General features: G+C 43.3%; 3 protein-coding genes across 10 annotated transcripts in view; 1 reads left to right on the top strand and 2 right to left on the bottom strand.

Annotated features, from left to right (window-relative positions):
• Positions 1 to 13,295, bottom strand: part of WDR31 (WD repeat domain 31) — a 26,895-nt gene extending 13,600 nt beyond the window's left edge. Inside the window, exons 1-6 of one of the 8 annotated variants that reach the window (XM_017530343.2) lie at positions 13,170 to 13,295; positions 11,154 to 11,358; positions 9,565 to 9,749; positions 5,048 to 5,191; positions 4,156 to 4,285; positions 2,785 to 2,859 (exon numbers count right to left, since the gene is read on the bottom strand). In XM_017530343.2, the coding sequence (XP_017385832.1) occupies positions 2,785 to 2,859; positions 4,156 to 4,285; positions 5,048 to 5,163 (321 nt within the window). In that variant the 5' untranslated portion in view covers positions 5,164 to 5,191; positions 9,565 to 9,749; positions 11,154 to 11,358; positions 13,170 to 13,295. Of the gene's footprint in view, positions 1 to 2,784; positions 2,860 to 4,155; positions 4,289 to 5,047; positions 5,192 to 9,564; positions 10,178 to 11,153; positions 11,359 to 12,888 lie in introns of those variants that run through there. The other 7 variants (XM_037739182.1, XM_037739183.1, XM_037739184.1 and 4 more) reach the window with 7 other exon arrangements.
• Positions 111 to 22,597, bottom strand: part of LOC108305610 (60S ribosomal protein L7a-like) — a 23,360-nt gene continuing 873 nt past the window's right edge. The window contains exons 2-3 of the mRNA XM_037739187.1: positions 19,668 to 19,676; positions 111 to 953 (exon numbers count right to left, since the gene is read on the bottom strand). Coding sequence (XP_037595115.1) covers positions 146 to 946 — 801 coding nt within the window. The 5' untranslated portion in view covers positions 947 to 953; positions 19,668 to 19,676 and the 3' untranslated portion in view covers positions 111 to 145. The remainder of the gene's footprint in view (positions 954 to 19,667; positions 19,677 to 22,597) is intronic.
• Positions 15,259 to 22,597, top strand: part of BSPRY (B-box and SPRY domain containing) — a 28,862-nt gene continuing 21,523 nt past the window's right edge. The window contains exon 1 of the mRNA XM_017530334.2: positions 15,259 to 15,357. Within this exon, the coding sequence (XP_017385823.1) occupies positions 15,331 to 15,357 (27 nt within the window). The 5' untranslated portion in view covers positions 15,259 to 15,330. The remainder of the gene's footprint in view (positions 15,358 to 22,597) is intronic.

Raw genomic sequence — 22,597 nt, 5'->3', positions numbered from 1 at the left:
GACGGGGTTTCACCATGTTGACCAGGATGGTCTCAATCTCTTGACCTCGTGATCCACCCGCCTCGGCCTCCCAAAGTGCTGGGATTACAGGCTTGAGCCACCGCGCCCGGCCTAATTATTTTTATTTAAAGAAAACAGTATACAGTTAACCTAGTTTCGTGGCAAGTTCTTTAGCCTTTGCCTTTTTGAGCTTGGCGATGCGAGCCACAGACTTGGGACCCAGGACATTGCCTCCCCAGTGACACCGGATCTCATCGTATCTGTCATTATAATTGGTGCGGATAGTTTCCACCAGCTTAGCCAAAGCACCTTTGTCTTCCAGATTAATGTGTGTGAAGGCGACAGCGGTGCAGGTCTTCCTGTGTACTAGACATCCCAGTCTTGCCTTTCCCTTGATAATGCAGTAAGGGACTCCCATTTTACGACAGAGGGCAGGCAAGAAGACAACGAGCTCAATGGGATCCACATCATGAGCAATCACCACCAGCTGCGCTTTCTTGTTTTCCACCAACGTGGTGACGGTGTTGACTCCTGCTCGAAGGACAGGTGGTCTCTTCGTGGGGACGTCCCCTTTGCCAGCCGCTTTCTTCTCGGCCCGGGCCAACAGCCTCTGCTTCTTCTCTTGCTTGGTCTCTGGTCTGTACTTGTGTGCCAGCTTAAGCAGCTGGGTAGCTGTTTGGCGGTCCAGGGCTTGGGTGAATTGGTTAATTGCAGGAGGCACTTTCAGCCGCTTATAGAGGATGGCTGTCTGCCACTGCAACCTGATATAGCGGGGCCATTTCACAAAGCGGGTGAGGTCTCTTTTGGGCTGGATGTCTTGTCCAATGCCAAAATTTTTAGGCCTTTTCTCAAATAGTGGATTCACCACTTTCTTGGCCTCCTGCTTCTTCATGACAGCAGGGGCCGGAGCCACCTTCTTCCCCTTGGTCTTCTTTCCTTTCGGCATCTTGGGCGGCGGGAAGAGCTAATTTTTAAATTTTTTGAGGAGATAGGGTCTTGTTATATTGCCCAGGCTGGTCTCAAACTTTTGGGCTCAAGCAATCCTCCCACCTTGCCTTGCCAAAGTGCTAGCATTACCGGCATGAGTCACTGCACCTGGCTTGTCTTATTTTTTCAATTTCTTGTTTCATAGAGTACATGTTCTCTTAATTTATAATGAATAAAAAGTATTAATCAAATTTTGTCTCTGCTTCTTGAGTAGTTCTTCCTTCAAAGTGTATTTTCATCTGACATTACCTTGTTATATGTATATCTTTTTTTTTTTTTTTTTGAGATGAAGTCTCGCTCTGTAGCCCAGGCTGGAGTGCAGTGGTAAGATCTCGGCTCATTGCAAACTCCACCTCCCAGGTCCTTGTTCAAGCAATTTTCTTACCTCAGTGTCCCAAGTAGCTGGGATTACAGGCATGAGCCACCATGCCCAGCTAATTTTTGTATTTTTAGTAGAGATGGGGTTTCACCATGTTGGCCAGTCTGGTCTTGAACTCCTGACCTCATGTTCTGCCCGCCTTGGCCTCCCAAAGTGCTGGGATTACAGGAGTGAGCCAATCTACGCATATAGGCCTCACTTTAGATCCTTTCTTCTTGTTAATCTTTTCATCTTTGAATGAGGGCAAGTCCAATCTTTGGTAATAAGTCCAATAAGGCTTGATATAGGCTCAAGTATTACATGCACACACATACACACACATGCATGTGCACACACATATACGTGCGCACATGTACACACACTCACACACAGTCAATTATCTCTCATTTTCTTTCCTTTTAGTCCAAGGTCTACTATAACTTGATTTGTCATCCTGAATATCGCTGGTTGATTATGTCTTGTCTGTTCAGTACTCAGTCCTTCAGCTCTTTTGTGTGTGGTATTTGTTTGTTTTGAGACACGATTTCCACTGTCACCCAGGCTGGAGCTCAGTGGAGTGATTATAGTCACTGAAACCTCAAACTCCTAGATGCAGTTTTACATTGTCTTGTTTTACTGGTAAACAATCTATATCTTTAGTCCTCATCTTTCTAAACAAAGGCTGCTGGGAGGACCATTCAGGATCAGCTCTTTTAGTGAAATCTGCACTCTGCTAAATATCTGGGAATAAGTATACTAGAGCATGGTGTTCTCTATCAGAATAGTTCAAAACACAATGTATCTGGCAAGCAAATATCCTATTGTATGCTATGGGATTGTGTGTGGCTGATGCCTAGTTTCATTATAAATGAAGTGTGCATCTTAATTTTTGATTCATTTGTATGCAAATGACTTTTGCAATACATTGCATACATTAGGTGGACTTCACAAAGAGGAATTATATAAATTGACTTCTCTATCATTTTTGCTGGAAGCTTACTCTAGTCTGCAGTGCTATCTAACAAATTAATTTTTACTTCACTTTTATTGAATTTTTATTAAATGTCCCCAACTAGACTAGAAGGGTGTTGAGCACAGGGATTTTGTCATTTTCCTAGCTATCGTAAGTACAGGTTAAGCCTTCAGTACTGTCCCTGTTGAGTCAGGATACGTCAGGGAGAGCTGTTATCAGCTGTGTTCTATTTACTACTATGCTATTACAGGCTTAATAACAAAAGAAAAATTGCGTTCGAGAGGCCTGCAACAATAACTAAGTGAATGGTTTGCTCTGTTTCTCCTGGAATAGGACTTCGCAGCATCAAATGAAACCTTTGCATTTTTCCTTAAGACTGAAGATTCAATCACCCTTAATATCTAAAACTATTAGTTATCCTTTATTCAGTTCCAAATTGCCTTCATAATAATCATTTGGCAGTTACCTTGGTGATCTCATGTTCATGTCCTTTGAACCTTTTCACCACATTTCCAGTTTTCCAATTATAGGCCACAACTGTCTGAAGAGAGTCAAGATTTTAGTTTCATTACTCAATTCTTGTTAAACTGAAACTAGCCTCCACTTCATTCCCCAGCTTCCTTTCTCTCTTCTCACTTACTCCCTCTCTGTTCAGGAAACTGCTTGAAGCATTACGCCTTTACTGTTGTGTCCGCCCCTCCTCACATGCCCCTCTTTTGAGTTTCTTTTCTTTCCTCCTGGTTGTTCTCGGTCTCTCCCTCAGACACTGGACCACTGCTGTAAACTTACTGATGGGTTTGGGCAACATTCCCCAAGAACTGATTCCACTGGAGATTCTGGTTGTAGATGCTGACGGAGAATCTAACCCTTCCACATAGGGTTAGATTTGTCTTCTCTATTGTACTGTATTTTTTTGTTGTGGTTTTTTTTAAAAAAATTTTACCATTTTAGGCTGGGCGCGGTGCCTCATGCCTGTAATCCCAGCACTTTGGGAGGCCAAGGTGGGCAGATCACCTGAGCTTGGGAGTTCAAGACCAGCCTGAGCCTCCACCTCCCAGGTTCAAGCAATTCTTGTGTCTTAGCCTCCCCAGTAGCTGAAATTATAGGCATGTGCCACCATGCTGGCTAATTTTTATATTTTTGGTAGAGATGGGGTTTCGCCACATTGGCCAGGCTGGTCTTTAACTCCTGTTCTCAAGTGATCCACCTGCTTTGGCCTCCCAAAGTGCTGAGATTACAGGTGTGAGACACCGCCCTGGCCCATTATTAGTATTATTAACTACAGTTAGAATTCGCAGTTGTGCTACCAGTATCCCAGCTGTAAGTGCTATGATAGATCCAAATACGAAAGACAAACGTGAGATGGGAGGCAGGAGGACAAAACCATAGGGGAGTCACGATGCATACCAGTGTAGAGAGCATGAAAGAAGAGATTAGAAAGTTCCTTTTGCTGACAATTAACTCCTCTGTCTCCACGTAGATGTAATATGGGATTAGTGGGAAGTATAATTTTTGCCATTTATAGAAAGCATGTGGGTGGCCAAGCATAGCGTTAAGGATCTCACCTCCATTCTTTGATTTAATCTTTACAACCAACAATGAAGTAGCATTATTATTCCCACTTGACAGATAAGACTAAGCTCAAAAAATGTAAAGGCTTGTCCAAACTAATGGAAAGCAGCCAAGCAGGGATTTAAATCCAGTCTTTCTAACTCTAAACACATATTTTTACACTCATCAACCCTGCTCCAAGAAATGCAAATCCTATACTTCCTTTCAAAATATCTTCATTTCCCTGCAATAAAGTTCGTTTCCCAGGAAACATGGCAAACCCCACCTTATCTTTCCCTCCAGAGACACAAAGGTCTGAGTTCAAAGCAGCAACGACAAAGACGGTATCCATGTGAGCTGGGCTATACTCTTGAAAAGCTTTGGTTTGAATTCTCTCTTCTATAATTTCTTCAGGCCTGCTAAAAACAGTATGGAAAATGAGAGACCCAATGGCGTGGGAGAGGATGGGGCTGCGGTGAGGTGGGATGGGGAGAAGAATGTGGGCTAAGAAGGCAATTCAGGCTAGACTAAGGAGAAATATTTAAAAAGGAGAAGAGAAAGGAGACTCACTGACATTGTCAGCAATGGTATTATTTACTCTGAAAATGTGCAGAATGACTGAAGGGTTGGAATCCGATAAAGGGGAATCCTGAAGCCAAGAAGCCAGGAGTCTTTCTTTGCTCACACTAGTGATTAATCTTAAAAATTTAGGGCCCTTCTGTGTATGGGTGCAGATACTAGCTAATACTGTTGCTTTCTTTTGAGACAGAGTCTCTGCTTCCCAGGCTGGAGTGCAGTGGCGCACATGGCTCACTGCAGCCTTGACTTCCTGGGCAAACAATTCTCCCACCTCAGTCTCCCAAGTAGCTGGGACTATAGGCTTAAGCCATTATGCCCAGCTAACTTTTGTACTGTTTGTAGAGATGGGGTTTTGCTGTGTTGCCAAGGCTGGTCTCCAACTACTGAGCTCAAGCAATCTGTCCACATCGGGCTCCCAAAGCGCTGGGATTACAGGCGTGAGACAGCACACCCGGCTTTGGCTGTTTCTTATCCAAAAGAAAACACACTAAACTATTCAGGGAAGGTCATCAACATTTGCCCTGGGCCTTCTCTTTCTTTGGCGGGGAGTTTTAATGAGGCATGATAAAACCTGGGATCCCAGGGGAGGATTGCTGTACCTGTGTTTATAAGTGCTGTGTTTGAGTTTGCTTTGCAGTTTCCCCATCACGGAACAAAACCGACACGAAACTTTCTGTGGAGGAGCTGGTTTCAGTTGGCACCTGAGTAGCAGCATCCCTTGTGGCTGCTGGAAGTTGTGTTCCCTGTTTAATAAAAGGAAGAATACATACTGTTAATTTTGTTAGGCACAATAATGGTAGTATGATGTTAAATCCTTTTTTTTAGACGAATTAATTGTATGCTTTTGATTTTCCTCCTCACCCTACTTCACCCTTATGGCCCTAAGGTTGCAGATACACAAAAACAAAACTGATTTTAAAAAAGACTAAGAAGTCCTTTTATAAGTAAAACACAGAACTGCCATATGGTCCAGCACTTCTCCTGGGTTTACAGCCAAAAGCACTGAAACAGATGTTCAAACAAAAAGTTGTGCACAAATGTTCACAGCAGCACTGTTCACAGTGGCCAAAAAGTGAAAACAACTCAAATCTTCAACAGATGAGTGAATAAACATCATGTGGTCAATCCACACAATGGAATATTACCCGTCCATTAAAAGGAATGAAGTACTTGTACATACTACAACATGGGTGAATCTTGAGAACGTCATGCTAAGCAAAAGAAGCCAGGCACAAAAAGCTACAAATTTTATATTCTATTCTATGTATATGAAATATCCATAGTTGGCAAACCTATAGAGACAAAAAGCAGATTAGCAGTTGCCAAGAACTGGGATAAGGAAGAGATTGGAGAGCGACTACTTAATAGATACAGATAGAATGTAATACAGAATATCTTAATAGGCCAGATATACTTTAGATATGTGTCCCCTCCGAATCTCATGTTGAAATTATATCCCCCACTGTTGGAGGCAGGGCTTAGTGGGAGGTGTTTCGGTCATGTGGGCAGATCCCTCATGAATGATTTGGTGACATCCTCCCCCCCGGGTAATTAGTGAGTTCTCACTCTATTATTTCCTACAAGAACTAGTTGTTTTAAAAATGCCTGGCACCTCCCCCCTCACCTGGTTCCTTCCCCTCTTGCCATGGGATGCCTGCTCTCCTTTGCCTTCTGCCATGGTGGAGGCTTCCTGAGGCCTCCCCAGAAACAGATGCCCACATCATGTTTTTTCTACAGCCTGCAGAACCATGAGCCAAATAAACGGCTTTTCTTTGTAAATTACTCAGTCTCAGTTATTGATTTTATTTTGGAGACGGAGTTTTGTTCTTGTTGCCCAGGCTGGAGTGCAATGGCCCGATCTCAGCTCACTGCAACCTCCGCCTCCCAGGTTCAAGCAGTTCTCCTGCCTCAGCCTCCTGAATAGCTGGGATTACAGGCATGAGCCACCACGCCCAGCTAATTTTTGTAGTTTTAGTAGAGACGGGGCTTCTTCATGTTGGTCAGGCTGTTCTTGAACTTCCAACCTCAGGAGATCCTCCCACCTCAGCCTCCCAAAGCATTGGGATTATAGGCGTGACCCACTGGGCCCAGCCCTCAGTTATTTTTTTAAAGCAATACAAACAAACAAAGAGGCAGAATTTCCTTTTGGGGTGATGAAAATGTTCTAGAACTACACAGTGATGATAGTTGCACAACATTGTCTCTATATACTAAATGTTACTAATCAGAAATTTTATGTTATGTGCAGTCTGTCACAATCAAATAAATCCTAAGAGGATGTAATTAAAAATAAAAAATAATTTACACTACTGAAGCTTCTTGAAAAAGAAAAGCCTTAGTTATTTCAAAGGTTATAACCTTCCTTGGTTGCTGGATAGTTTTTTAAAAAAAATAATTTCACTATGGCACCTCTCAGTGTGCCAGAATCATGAAATAGATGTTCTAAGAATGAGATGCTAGAAATAATGGCATTAAATGAGACAATATAGGTAATGACTTAGACTAGCAGTTCTCAAAGTGTGAGCCATGGATCATGGGGGATTTCTGAGAGCTTTTCAGGGAGTCTGGGAGGACTTCCCTTTTCCATCTACATCTCTTGGTGAGGCCCTTCTCGCCTTCCTTCCCTCCCTTTCTTTCCTTCTTTCTCCTCCTTCTTCCTTCTCCTTCCTTCCTTCCCTCCCTCCCTCCCTCTTTCTTCCTTCCTTCCTTCCTCCTTCTTCTTTCTTTCCTTCCTTCCTTCCTTCTCTTTCTTTCTTTCTTTCATTTCTTTCTTTCGCTCTCTCTCTCTCTCTTTCTTTCCTCCCTTCTTTCCTTCTTTCTTTCTTTCAAGACAGGATCTCACTCTGTCACTCAGGCTGGAGTGCAGTGGTGTGATCTCGATATAACCTCGACCTCCCAGGCTTTGGTGATACTCCCACCTCAGCTTCCCAGGGAGCTGGGACTACAGGCTTACACCACCATGCCCCACAAATTTTTTTGTTTTTGGTAGAGATGGGGTTTCGCCATGGTGCCCAGGCTAGTCTCCAACTCCTGGGCTCAAGCAATCCACGTGCCTTGGCCTCCCAAAGTGGAGGCCTTCTTTTCTTTTTATACCTCAACATAAACAATATACTGTAATAGACTGTGTTCAGAAGCAGATATCAGAGTCCAATTGTCTTCTGTTTAAGGCAAACATTAGAAATTTGCAAAAACATAAAGCAATATCACTTTTTCTAACTAAATATTTTGGTTTTGGAAAGTATATTTGTTTTTCATAAAATGATGTTTTATGTTAATATGCAATAGGTTTATTGTTGTTATTTCAAAATTAACAAGTAAATGTCTTTAAAATTTCTGATTTTTTAAAATTAATTAATTCACTTAATTGTTTATTTTTTTTGAGTTGGAGTTTCACTCTTGTCACCCAGACTAGAGTGCAATGGCATGATCTTGACTCACTGCAACCTCCGCCTCCTAGGTTCAAGCAATTCTCCTGTCTCAGCCTCCTAATTGGGACTACAGGCGTGTACCACTACATCCAGTTAATTCTTTGTGGGTTTTTTTTTTTTAATTTATTTTTAGTAGAGATAGAGTTTTACCATTTTTTGGCAAGGCTAGTCTCAAACTCCTGACCTCAGCTGATCCAACTGCCTCAGCCTCCCAAAGTCCTGGGATTATAGGCGTGAACCACAGCACCAGGCCTCATTTGTTTATTTTTAAATTTAACAAACCCTGCATGTGGCATTCAATCTCAGTTTTAATGTCAAACAATGGTAGCAGAGCAGGATTCAAATCCAATCTACAACCTACAAAAGCAAAACCTCTTTGGGGGGGTCCTTAATTTTTAAGAGTGAAAAGAAGTTCTGAGGCCAAAATGTTTGAGAGCCAGTGACTTAGAATTTAAATCATGTTAATATTGGATTATATATTGGAATAAAAAGAATAATGAAACATCTTCCAGATTTACTTGTATCATTCCCCCCAACTAAATAATGCTAGAACTGAAAAGAAAGAGAATGAATTATGCATTCAAAGATGTTCCTCCACTCACTCAGGAAACGCCTCCAAAGCACCTTATCTGTACAGGTCCTATACCAGTTGCTGGTGAAACAGAAAAAAGGAGAAACCTGAAGATGTGACCAGCATGAACATTTACTGGGACTGAAGGAACCTAACTAGGTACCAGTCTCAATCACTCCAGGTCACATGTCCTCTGCAACTGGCTGCAATATCAAAGAGCTGAGGGAAGTATGTGGGGCACTAGGAGTGCCCAGTCCCCATTTCTTCTGGGGTTCTGCTTAAAATTCTAGGAGATGAATTTCTTATGGGCATGACCAGCCTACTTCTAGGAAGAACTGTCTACAGGAAGAACTGCTTACAGGAGGGAACAGCAGCTAAAATGCACCAACTTCATATTCTCATTCATACCATTAACATTGAAAACTAGAGCTTTCCAGAAGGATTTCAGCCTACATTTTGAGAAGTTGCTAGAATTGACCTCTTGACAAGAATAGGTAACCAATACAGAAAAGCACAATGCAATGGAAACAACGTGAGTGGCATCACGGGGCCTAGGCTCTCCCCGAGCCCTGCCTCATCCCACTATGTGTCCTTGAGCAGTTCCATTCCCCACTCCGGCCTCAGCCTCCCCATCTAGAGAATTAGGACACTAGATGAAATGATTTTTAGTAGACTATGTGTATAATGAGAGAAGGACTTTCATTATTCATCTTTGTACCCCAAGTGGCTTGCATAGTACTGGACAACAACAACACTTGTGAAGTAGTGAATCTGAGGTCCCTTCTACTTCAAATATTCCAGGATTTTCTATAAGAGACCACAAGAGGTACTGAGAGGCAAAAATGCAGGATAGTTTTCAAAAAGTTTGGGATGTGGTATTGTTTATAGATAGATAGAGGGTGCGGGGCTTCTTATCTGCCAGCCTAACCTATTTTTCAACATTGTCATCAAACTAATGGCAGATGCCATCCATAGATCTAGGTCACTGGAAATTGCAGGTACTATAAATGGACTGGCTCTGCTCAAAACTGATTGGTATAGTCAGAGAGCCATACTTCTCAAGTAAAGCATATTCACGGGACATTCTAAGGAAAAGATAACTTCTAGAATTACTTACCCCCAAACCAATACGATCTTCTTGGTGAACTGCCCTATTCAATAATTTGTAACGTGTATCCTTTGGAAAATAGTTCAAGCAGCCACTTCTTAATCTCTGTAATTAGTGGAAAGCCACTCAAGTTAATCTCTTTTCTGTCTAAGCATGTTTGCCCTGAAAAGAGATTTGCAAGGTAAATATAAGACCTGGTTTATTAAAGAGATGGTTAGGTATAGTTTTCCCTCACAAAGAAATGCTTTACAAAATTCCAAGATTATCTCTCTCACATTTCCACAAGTCAGGAAAGTATACTATAATGTTAATTATATATCTATTTTAAATATGCAAAATATATTTTAATACATCATTTAATATTTTTATTTTGCTCATAACACAGTACTTCTGTTCATCAAAAATCTTGAGTTGACTGCTTACTTCAGAGTTTACTGCTTTTGTGAAAAAGGCAATTTCTCCCATTTTAAATAATTATACTAGAATTCAAGATGGAAGAGCTTTTCAAAATCACCATATATAAACCATTTATTTATTTCAAGATCTGCAGAATAAGGGTAGAAATATTATTTGCTCAAAATTATAACTAAGACCATTTATTTAAAGATCTGAAGATTAAGAATAGAAACATTATTTGCTCAAAATTATAACTAAGTAAATCTCTTGACTTCTAGTCTAGAATTCCCATTATAAATGCCTACAAAGAATAAACAGTTTTATCCCATTTTAATAACTCAATTTTAAGAATTCAAATTCTAAATATTGATTGACAGTACAGCTTATTCTGAGAATTAAAGGCAGCACAGAATAGTCAGAACATTGGATTAAACACATTAGTGTCTGCACTAGATGGAGCTAGTTCTGAATTGTAGCCCTACTGTGGCCTCAGACAAGTTTTTGAACCTAAGTCTCACTTGCCTATGTGTAAAATAGGATAACTCTATCATTGACTTCAGTGAAGATAAAAATAGCACTTAAAATGTACCAGGAACTGCTCTATATGTTTTATATTTATTAACTCATTTAATCTATTCTACAAGCCTCCAAGATACATATTGTTACTACAGGTTAAGCATCTAATCCAAAAATCTAAAATCCAAAATCCTCCAAAATCTAAAACTTTTTGAACACTGACATAATATTCAAAGGAAATACTCATTGGAACATTTTGGATTTTTTTTTTTTTTTTTAAGACAGAATCTTGCTCAATTGCCCAGGCTGGAGCGCAGTGGTACAACCTCGGCTCACTGCAACCTCCACCTCCTGGATTCAAGTCATTATCTTGCCTCAGCCCCCTAAGTAGCTGCGATTACAGGTATGTACCACCACACCCGGCTAAGTTTTGTATTTTTAGTAGAGACGAGGTTTCACCATGTTGTTCATGCTGGTCTCGAACTCCTGACCTCAAGTGATCTGCCCGCCTAGGCTTCCCAAAGTGCAGGGATCACAGGCAAGAGCCACCGTGCCAGGCCACATTGGAGCATTTTGGATTTCAGGTTTTCAATTAGGGATGCTCAACTCTTACGTATATAAAGCAAATATTCTAAAATCTGAAATTTGAAACACTTCTGGTCCCCAGCATTTCAGATAAAGGATACTCATCCTGTATGACCATTTTGCAGATGAGAAAAGTGAGGCACAGAGCTATCAAATAGCTTGCTCAAGTTTATACTGCAAATAAGCGGCAGAGCCAAAAGTTGAATCCAGGCAGTCCAACTCCAGAGGCCCTGTTCTCGACCAGCATATTATACTGCATCTCCATAAAGGCTAGTGCATATAAAGCCTTCGATTTAATCTGGCAAGCTGTTAAAAATAAATTATGATTACTAACATGATTGCAAGATTAACAGTGATAATACTGGCAACAGTAATTTCACCATTAATACTGTTCATAATGCATGAATATTAAACACATATACCAAATATACACAGAGAACATATACAAATGGATATATGAATCTAAATGATATTAAAGTTGAAGCCAATTATGGCCTCTAATCAGAGTGATTAATCCCAATGAGGCTAAGAATTCATTATGTTATATAGCAAGGCAATTTAAAAGTCTCAAAAACAAAGTATATAAATTTGGGTTATGTCTACATTGTTGTAACTTATTATGAGTTGACTAAGAAATAAAAATACTACTAAGTTATCTTCCACTATTTTTATTATGAACATGTAATATTCTTGAGAGGAGGTATACTGTCTGTTTCATTTTTCTCTCTCTGCTTTGACCTTAGCCTGGGAGAATGAACACAAGGCAGATGAATACCTGTTGAATGAATGAATGGAATAGTAAGATGAAGCATCGGCTTGGTAGGACTCTTTTTAAGGACCCAACAACATAAGGGTCCTTTAAACCTGCCCAACGACGTATCCTTTAGAAAGCAGTCACCCTGTTTCATCCCAGACTACAGACCCAGAAAGGTTGGAGAGGACATGCGAATATCTATAGACTGATGGCTCTGGATGTCCCTGTTGGTTCTAGCTGGAACCAGGTCTCAGTCTGAATCCCAGCACTTATTTCTATTCCAATCTGCTTTCCAAAGGCCTTGGGATATATCCAGTCATCACTCTAAACCACCCTAAACATAAAGCAGAGAATTATCTTTTAACTCTCCAGTGCAATATTCCTTGATCTACACCAGTACCTATCCAACTGTTCTATTCCATGAAGGAACTGGGGCTCACAGGGTTGTGACTCGCTGAAGGTCAAGGTCACGGGGACAGAGCTGGGTGGACTGGACCTTATTTCCCTGGTTCCCTGTTCATGCAAATACTGATATCCTATCTCCCTCCCTCTCCCCAAATCTCCCTCTGCACACTTCTGTCTTACACTCTGGAAGACCAAGGCATCTTTAGCTGCCAAAACAATGCTCAAAGAAAGAAAAGTATGAGTAGAAACACCTGGAAGCTGGCCTGGTTCGACCCTCTGGTGGTACAGATAGGGGAAACTGAGGCCCAGAGAATAAGACGGTCTTGCCCAGAGTCACATAGGGGGTCAGTTCTAGGGCAGCACGCTTAAGGTTGCCTCAAATTTTGGGGACGACTTGCGTGCACTTTTCCTTTCTGTCGCTTCAGATCGCAAATGCTCCTCTCCCTGCTCATTATGAGAACGACTAAAGCTTTTTTTTTTTTTTTTTTTTTAAGAGAAGCGGAGTCTCGCTCTGTCTCCCAGGCTGGAATGCAGTGGCGCGATCTCGGCTCACTGCAACCTCTGCCTCCCGGCTTCTAGCAATTCTCCTGCCTCAGCCTCCCGAGTAGCTGGGACTACAGGCGCGTGCCATCACGCCCGGCTAATTTTTTGTATTTTAGTAGAGACAGGGTTTTTACCGTGTTGCCCAAGCTAGTCTCGAACTCCTGAGGTCAGGTAATCCATCCTCCTCGGCCTCCCATAAAGCTAGGATTACAGGTGTGAGCCATCGCGCCCGACCTAAGCTTATTTTGATGTGTCTGTGGAAAGCGGCGAGAAAAGTCCCCCAAGATAGGAACCTAGCGCCACCCAGCCCAAGGTTGGCCTTCATAACCGCTCTCCGCTTCGGCCAAAGGGCAAGGGCTGCCCGCTCCCAGTCTGCTGCCGTGCCCCTTTCTCCCACCTCAGGCTCAGTACCCACCGATGGACTGGGTGGAGGGACTGGAGCTGGGGCCGGCGGGAACCCGGAGCCGGGGGGCGTGAGCAGCCTCCGAACCCTACAGCCTCCCGCGTCTCCGCCCCTAGCAACAGGCGCAAGTCGCTAGGGCGGGAGTCCGGGCGAAAAGCCTCCGGGCACCCTCGCCGGCAGCGGAACCGCAGTTCCGCTCCCCTAAAGCTGGGACGGAACCGAGCGCCGGGTCCTACTATCTTAGTGTAACAATGCGCTGATGAGGTCCAGAGAAGAGGACGCTTGTGCCCAAGACCACGCTGCCAGAGAATCTAAACAGTCCAAGGAAAGCGGGTAATAACTTTGTAATCGCTACGGAGAAAGCACTTAATAAATATCATCTTTTAAATTATTAGTCGCTCAGATAGACGTGTTGCCGTATTTCTTTGGAGTTTCCCTGATTCCAACTAGAAATTCCTCCTTCGGACACTCCCCCAGGCCCCCACTTACTCCCATATTCCTTTCATTATTTTTTTCATCGAACCATTACAGCCTAGTACCATTGCAAGAAGAGACCCCTCAGTGTCTTCCTGAGATCCAAATGGGAAGACAGTTGTAGAAACTAACAGTTTTTGCAGCTGCAGTCGCATTGCTTCCAGACTAGAGTCTATTCATCTCTGTATTCCTGGTGCACAGTATGAGGCTTGGTATATAGAAGGGGCTTATTGAATGTTGGTTGAATGAATGAATGAATGAATGGCAGAGATCCTAGCCAATATTTATTTATTTATTATTTATTTATTTTTGAGATGGAGTCTTGCTCTGTCGCCCAGGCTGAAGTGCACTGGTGCGATCTCGGCTCACTGCAACCCCGCCTCTCGGGTTCAAGCGATTCTCCTGCCTCAGCCTCCCAGTAGCTGGGATAACAGGTGCACGCCTCCACACCGGGCTAATGGATTTGTATTTTTAGTAGAGATGGGGTTTCACCATGTTGGCCAGGCTGGTCTCAAACTCCTGACCTCAGGTGATCTACCTGCCATGGCCCCCCAAAGTACTAGGATTACAGGCATGATTTGTGGAGTTTCTGAAAGTTGGGTGCCTTCGAGGGGGTGGGAGTGATGAGAGAAGTTTGCCTCCATGGACTGGCTATTGGGTCTGTTTTCCAACCCAGGGAGGGGATCCCCTCCATTACATCCCTGATGGGGTATCTGTAGCCCTAGTTGATGCTTGGTCTGTGATGATGCACTCGTTACTCTCAAAGTTAGTGACCTATTGTTGGGAGATTTCCTTCTGGCAGGAGAAAGTATCTACCCCTATGCTACTTGAAACTCTGATCTTCGTTTAGAGCCGAGGGCTTTCATTACAAACTTTGTCCCTTTTCCCCACAACAGATTGGCAAGCCACAACCAGGATAAACGTACTACTTTGTCCTGGGACACTGGGATAGGCTCAGTGCAGCTGCAGAGTTGAGTTACTAGATCTTTGCCCCCCAAGATGATCCTGCTCTGGGCATGTGCATCCCTCTGAGAGAGATGCTTTAGGCTTAAGGCACAAAAGACTTCCAAACAGGTACCTGTAGCCAGTCCTGTACCTGTAGCCTCTCCCTGAGCCACACCTGTATATCCACCTGCCCATCTCCAACCAGCTGTTTAAAAAACATCTCATTCTTGACATGACTCATACTGGAAACATCATCTTCCTCCCAAACCTGTTCCCCTTCTTTTCCCTCTAAGTGCTGGGCACTACCATTCACTAATCACCCAAGCCAAGGACGTAGGAGTCATTTGTAACTTTACCCTCTCTTCCTTGTTCAAGAACAATCCCCGAGACTTCTCAATTCCACCTCCCCAACATTATAAAAATATAAATCTGTTCACTTCTCTCCACCTACCACTTGGATTCAGGCCAACATCAGAGAGTGATGGATTAAAAATGACCACAAATTCTTTGTAGCTTTTCCCATCAAGGTTGGCTTTGAAATGTGTTTTGACTGACAGAATGCAACAGAAGTGACATTGTGGGACTTCTGAGTTTAAGCTCCAAAAGGCCTTGCAGTTTCTGCTCCCATCCTTTTGAAACACTCCCACCATGGGAAGAGGACCAGGCTAGTCTGTTTGAGAGACGTGGCCCTTCCAGTAGCCAGCACCAAATGCCAACCATGTGAGTGAAAATATTTTAGACCAACCAGCCCAAGATGAACTATTTGCATGACTGCAGCCACGTACGTAACCATCAGAACAACCCAGCTGAGTTTTTTTTAAGTTGCCATTTTAAGCCATTAAGCTTTGGGATGGCTTTTTAGATGCAGTAGATAACTGATATCCAAGGTGAATTTCAAATTCCTTCATTCGGTCTAAAAAGCTTGGTATATTTCTTTAGCCTCTTCTTCCACCTCTGCCACTCACACTATACGTTTCAATGGTCTAAACTACTTGCAGCTTCCTGACATGTGTTAGCTGTCCCCTTTGAATCTGTGCACATGGTGTTCCCTCTGCCCAGAGCATTTCCCTTATATCCTCTTTCCCGTCTTTGTCTGGCTAACCACAATCATGCATTGCTAAACAACAGGGATATGTTCTGAGAAATGCATTGTTAGGCAATTTCATCGTTGTGTGAGCATCATCGATTGTGCTTACACAAATCTCGATGGTAATGACTACTATACACCCTTGAGCCTGTTGCTCCTAGGCTACAAACCTGTATGGTATGTTACTGTACTGATTATACCGTAATGCTGTAGGCAATTGTAACACAATGGTAAGTACTTGTACATCTAAACATTGAAAAGGTACAGTAAAAATAGTGTTATAATCTTTTTTTTTTTTTTTTTTTTTTTTTTTTTGTTGTTCTTTTTGTTGCCCTATTTTTTTTTTTTTTTTTTTTTTTTTTTTTTTTTTGAGATGGAGTCTCAGTCGGTCGCCCAAGCTGGAGTGCAGTGGCACGATCTTGGCTCACTGCAACTTCCGCCTCCCAGGCTCAAGTGATTCTCCTGCCTCAGCCTCCTGAGTAGCCAAGATTACAGGTGCATGCCACTATACCCGGCTAATTTTTTTGTATTTTAGTAGAGACGGGGTTTCACAATGTTGCCCGGGGTAGTTTCGAACTCCCGAGCTCAGGCAATCCACCGGCCTCGGCCTCCCAAAGTGTTGGGGTTACAGGCATGGGCCATCACACTCAGCAGTGTCATAATCTTATGGGACCACCAGGTACATGCAGTCCATCATTGAACAAAATGTTATTGTGCAGCATATGACTTTATTTATCCTCAGCTTAGAGGCCATCTCCCTCTCTGCCCCCCCGGTCTTCCCTAACCATTCCTCCCCTTCTCCAGTCTGGGTTAACTATTCTGTGTTTCTAAAGCTCCCACACTTTCTACCACATAGTATAATTTTTCATTTACTTCTCTCTCTCACTCAACTGCAAGCAACAGAGGCAGTGACTAAGTCTCATTTACACTCGTATTGCTGCTGTCTAACCCAGGGACTGCCACAGCACTGCAATAGAACTTTCTACAATTATGGAAATGTTCTATATCTGCATTGTCCAATATGCTAGCCACTAGCCCTGCTAGCTACTGGGAACGAAATGTAGTTAGTACAACTGAAGAACTCAATTTTAAATGTTATGTATTTTAATTAATTTAAATTTAAATAGCCACATGGGGCTAGTGGCTATGGTATTGAACAGTGTAGAGCTAGCATATAGTAGGTGGTCACTGAATATTTGTAAAGATTAAAAGGGAAAGACAACGTGACAGACAGGACACAAGACAGAATGTTATGGGTATAAGCAACATGATTTCATGTCGACCTCTCCTGGCCCCTCACTTCACATTCCCTCAACTTTACACTACCAGTGCCTTTGTCTTAGTCCATTTTGTGCTGCTATAATAGAATACTATGGACTGGGTAATTTATTCTGGACAGACATGTATTTGGCTGATGGTTGGAGACTGGGAAGTCCAAGATCGAGAGTCTGCATCTGGCAAGGGCCTTCTTGCTGCATTATGGCATGGTGGAAGACATCACATGGTGAGAGAGCAGGAGCTAGAGAGGGAAAGGGGACAAACTTCTCCTTCTGTCCGGAACCCACTCCCACAATAACATCATTAATCCATGCATGAGGGCAGAGTCCTCATGACCTAATCACCTCTTACAGCTCCCACTTATCAGTGTAAATTAGTTCAACCATTGTGGAAGACAGTATGGTGATTCCTCAAAGACCTAGAACTAGAAATATCATTTGACCCCAGAAATCCCATTACTGGGTATATACCCAAAGGATTATAAAACATTCAACTATAAAGACATATGCACACCTATGTTAATTGTGGCACTGTTCACATTAGCAAAGACTTGGAACCAACCCAAATGCCCATCAATGATAGACTGGATAAAGAAAATGAGGCATTTATACACCATGAAATACTATGCAGCCGTGAAAAAGGATGAGTTCAGGTTCTTTGCAGTGACATGGATGAAGCTGGAAACCATCATTCTCAGCAAACTGACACAAGAACAGAAAACCAAACACCACATGTTCTCACTCATAAGTGGGTGTTGAACAATGAGAACACATGGACACAGGGAGGGGAACATCACACACCAGGGCCTGTTAGGGGGTGAGGGGCTAGGGGAGGGATAGCAAGGGGGTGAGGGGTATTGGCAAAGGCTAACATTAGGAGAAATACCTAATGTAGATGATGGGGGGATGGAGGCAGCAAACCACCATGGCACATGTACACCTATGTAACAAACCTGCACGTTCTGCACCTGTAGCCCAGAACTTAAAGTATAATTAAAAAAAAAAAAAAAGCTCCTACCTATCAACACTGTTACAATGGGAATTCAGTTTCCAGCATGTGAACTTTGGGGGACACGTTCAAACCACAGCAGCCTGCGGCTCTGCCTTATTTAAATATAATTCTAGTTTTTGGCTCTTTATGGTCTGAGTTGGTTGTTCCCTCCTGGACTTGCCCAGATTGATAACATCCCTCCTGCACAGAGGCTGGTCTGAAGAGCCCTCTGGAAAAGAGAGCTGGTCTCATCTAGTTTAATCTGGCCTGAGCAGAGAGGACTCTATCACTGGGAAACTTGGACTTCATCATAGAGGACCCATGTGATCTGAATTTGTCTGCACCAGCAGGCCGCCAAATCCCTCTTAAAAGCGACGGTTAAAGCTGGTCGTACTGTGAAAACACCCCAGGAGGAAAAGAAGCCACAGTGTTGGTAGTCTTATTGCTATTCCTGGAAATCATGCAAACCCCAGTCAGATGACTTCCAGCCCCAACACCAGAGATGTTGGATCAGAGTCTAAGAAGGAAGGAAGAATGGACACAGGGCTAGGCAGAAAGGGGCTGCGCAGGGCCAGGCCAGGGCCCCATCGGGCAGGCAGAAAAGGCTGGGCCTGCCACTGAGGAGCAGGCCTGAGGGAAAGTAAAGGCTGGGAAAGAATAGTCCTTTCCAAAAGACTTTTCAAAATGTTCATTAAAATAGAAAAGGTTAGGCCAGGCCTGGTGGCTCACACCTGTAATCTCAACAGTTTGGGAGACTGAGGAAGGAGGGATCACTTGAGGCTAGAAGTTTGAGACCAGCCTGGGCAACATGGCAAGACCCTGGTCTCTACAGAAATTTTTTTTTTAAGTTTTTTTTTTTTTTTTTTTAAAGATCCAAACCAAATGTTATAAATCAGCAAGTGAAAGGGCAGGTTAGAGAGCAGGTTGTACACATAATCCCAATTTTATAAAATAAATACATTCCAGCTTGTATCATACAGTGGGAGCTAATGAATGCTTTATCCTCTGTGTGAGGACTTGTAAGTATATTTGTGGCAGGTTTTCACACAATGTAAATCGTGTGAGGTTCTTTGAAAATTGGAGGAGCAGAGTTCATGGCACAGAAAGACATCTTGCACTTGCTAGTCCTCTGTCTGGAAAGGTCCTCCCCAGATGTCTTCATGCCTTGCTTTTTCCAGTGCCACGTGCCCAAAAGGCCCTCTACACCATCCTTTCTCTACCAGCACCCCCATCATGCTCTCTTTCCTATAATACTTGAATCTTTTTCATAGCCCTTATCACTACTGACATATTGCATATCCATTTGTTGTATTTTATTTGTTCATAAAAGTAGACCTTTGTTCTTCTTGACTGTTGTGTCCCCAGTGTCTAAGGCTGGGCACACAGGTAGGGGCTCAATAAATCTGTTGAATGACTAAAATGTAACAAAGGTGCCCATTCTTCTCTCTCCAGCTCTGAGTGCCTGAAGTTTAAGTACAAGCCCTGCCCAAGCCCATGAAGCCTCCAGAGGTCCCCTAAGAGCTCTAAGCAGCTTTCAAACTTTTTTGACCTCATAAAGAAATACATTCATTCTCCAGGGTGCATGTATATATGTATATTTAGGCCAAAGACAGAATTACAACAAATGTGGTTAAATTATCTTATTGGCTTTTATTAGCACTTCTAGAATCAGGCAACATCTCATTGTGTAAAACCATGTTCCAATAAGCTGAGCAGAGGAGATAGGCTTTATAGGTAGAAAAGAACTGAGAAAAACAGAAATAAGGAACAAAAAGAGGATTCCTCATTTCAAAGTTACTTTCTTTTTAGGGTTAAAACAGAGAGGACTTCCTTATCATGCCAGCTAAATCTGTCTGTATAGTTTGGGACTTTTAATATGCTCTNAAATAGGAAGATCCCAGGTAACTCCAAGTCTCAAGAACCTCTTGGCCTTTTATGATATAGTCAGCCAGTCTCCCTGACCCATAGGATTTATTTCTTTTTTCTCTTCTGATTTCATGGAAGTTCAGATAAACAACTTAGTTTTGGTTTGGTGAAGTGGAAATTTAGCATGAGTGACTCCATTTTCTTTTGGTCTGGTCTGGTGGGGCCTAGTATGGAGCCCAGTCCAAAACAATGGCTTCCCATTCATTTTGTTTAACTATATATATGTAACTGAAACAATAACAAAAACCTTACTAAGTGTATGTTTTCTGTTTCCTTCCTTCCTTATTTTCTTTCCTTCTTCTCTCACTCTGTCGCCCACCTCCCAGGCTGGAGTGCAGTGGTACAGTCTTGGCTCACTGCAACCTCCGCCTCATAGGTTCAAGTGATTCTCCTGCCTCAGCCTCCCAAGTAGCTGGGACTACAGGTGCATGCCATCAAATCTGGCTAATTTTTGTATTTATAGTAGAGATAGAGTTTCACCATATTGGCCAGGCTGATCTCAAACTCCTGACCTCAGGTGATCCACCCACCTCAGCCTCCCAAAATGCTGAGATTACAGGCATGAGCCACTGTGCCCAGCCTTTTCTTTCTTTTTTAAAAAGATGCTGATCTCCACCCCTTGAATTTGTCGACATGCCACGTAATAAAGGGCTGCCACTGCCTCAGGGCAGTGTTTCTAGGGGCAATCAAGGGACTCCTTTGCATACTAGTCAAGGGGTGATTGCCATAAATGCAGCTTCTTAGCTTCACCCCAGACTTAATGGTTGAAAATCTTACTGAAAAGTGTGCGTGTTTTACAACTCCTTCTCTTTCCCCTCTTGACCATCCCCTGTCCTCCAATGATTCTGAAGTCTGATAAAGATTAAGAGCCACAGCAGGGGAGTTTGCGTATCCCAGACATGTGTACTGCAGGCTTGATGAACAGATAGGGAAAGGGCAATTCTCCAGTTCCAGTCCAGCTTGGCTCATAAGTGGTGAAACAGATGAACCTGACTTAATAAAAGTAAATCCACTCCCACCTTAGCCCTTTGCATTTGCTGATGCCTCTGCCGGAAAGCAACTCTGGTGATACAGGGGCTGTTTTCCAGATTCTGGACCTGGTAGGGCCAATGACTTCTCTAGGGCCACACCCAGTGAAGCCTCCCCGCCACCCCGCCCCAGCTCCACATTTCCCTAAGGATTTTAACCCTTGTTCCTCCCCCTGCCTTGCACAGTCTCTTTTCTTTTTTTGTTGTTTTTCTTTTTCTTTTTTTTTTTTGAGACAGAGCCTCCCTCTGTTGCCCAGGCTGGAGTGCAGTGAAACAATGTCAGTTCACTGCAACCTCTGCCTCTTGGGTTTAAGTGATTTTCGTGCCTCAGCCTCCCTGGTAGCTAGGGTTATAGGCGTGTGCCACCACGCCCAGCTAATTTTTGTGTTTTTAGGAGAGATGGGGTTTTACCATGTTGGCCAGGCTGGTCTTGAACTCCTCAAGTGATCCTCCTGCCTCAGCCTTCCAAAGTGCTGGGCTTACAGGCGTGAGCCACCGCTCCCGGCCACGTAACCTCTTTACTTGTTAGCCTTCACACAAAAAGTACCTCGTGTTTTCTTTGTTTTCACCGTAAGGTTTAATGGTTCCCCACCCCCAGTCCTTAGAAGGAACAAATTCTAACCACAATCTCTAATTACCGTGGCCTATTTCCCTCCCCACCCCCAGGGGAGGGTAGATGCTGTTATGAGGCTGTCACCCTCTCACTGGGATGCACTGGAAACTTCTTTTGATGCCAGGAAAGCAGCACCCCCATCACCAAAAAACCTCACACAGTTTACATTCTGAAACCTGCTACAAGAATATTTACAGATCCTCACACATATAATAACACTTATTATCCCCTAGTGTATATCAGACACCCAGACTAAACACTTTGCTGACAAGATCTCATTTCATTCTTGAAGTAGCCTCTAAGGTAGATAGTATGATTATCACCTCTATTGCAGAGATAAGAAAACAGACACAGAAGATGTAAGTAAGCTGACCAAGATCCCATAGCTGTAAGCCGCATAGCTGGGATGAACCAATGACTGTATTTCACTCTGTGTCCTCTCTAGTCACATGGTGTAATATTTGTCTATCTGGGGTGACAGTGTGTCCCCATTGGATGATGACACTACTCTGTGCTGCTCTGGGTAGCTCTGGGGCTGTTAGCTGTCCTTACCCCTCAGGGGTTAAAGCAGTAGCGGCTGAGAAGGAAAGGGTTCTATCTCCTGTGTGTAGCCATTGCTTAGAGAAACTTCAGAGTAGAGGTGCTAGAGCCCCTGTGAGCCATGGGATGTAATGTTTCTCTTTCAGTTTAGCTACTGCCTGTGTTCAGTTCTGATGCCCTCAGAATACTCTCTGACACCTGAAGGCCTGGGGCCTTCCCCCTTTGAGAGAGTGCCCAGCTTTCTGCCAAGACCCCTAAGAAAGAATTTGAGGTTGACAGCCAGGTGCAGAGGTTCACATCTGTAATCCCAGCACTTTGGGAGGCTGAGGAGGGAGGATGGCTTGAGCCCAGGAGTTCGAGATCAGCCTGGGCCACATGGCAAAACCCCGTCTTTACAAAAATTACAAAATTTAGCTGGGTGTGGTGGCACGTGCTGTAGTCTCAGCTACTCAAGAGGCTGAGGTGGGAGGATCGCTTGAGCTGGGCAGGTCGGGGCTGCAATGAGCTATGATTGCACCACTACACTCCAGCCAGGGTGACACAGTGAGGCCCTATCTCA

Source organism: Cebus imitator, unplaced genomic scaffold, assembly GCF_001604975.1.
Source record: "Cebus imitator isolate Cc_AM_T3 unplaced genomic scaffold, Cebus_imitator-1.0 Scaffold64, whole genome shotgun sequence".
Lineage (NCBI taxonomy): Eukaryota > Metazoa > Chordata > Mammalia > Primates > Cebidae > Cebus > Cebus imitator.
This window is presented reverse-complemented; position numbering and strand designations above follow the sequence as displayed.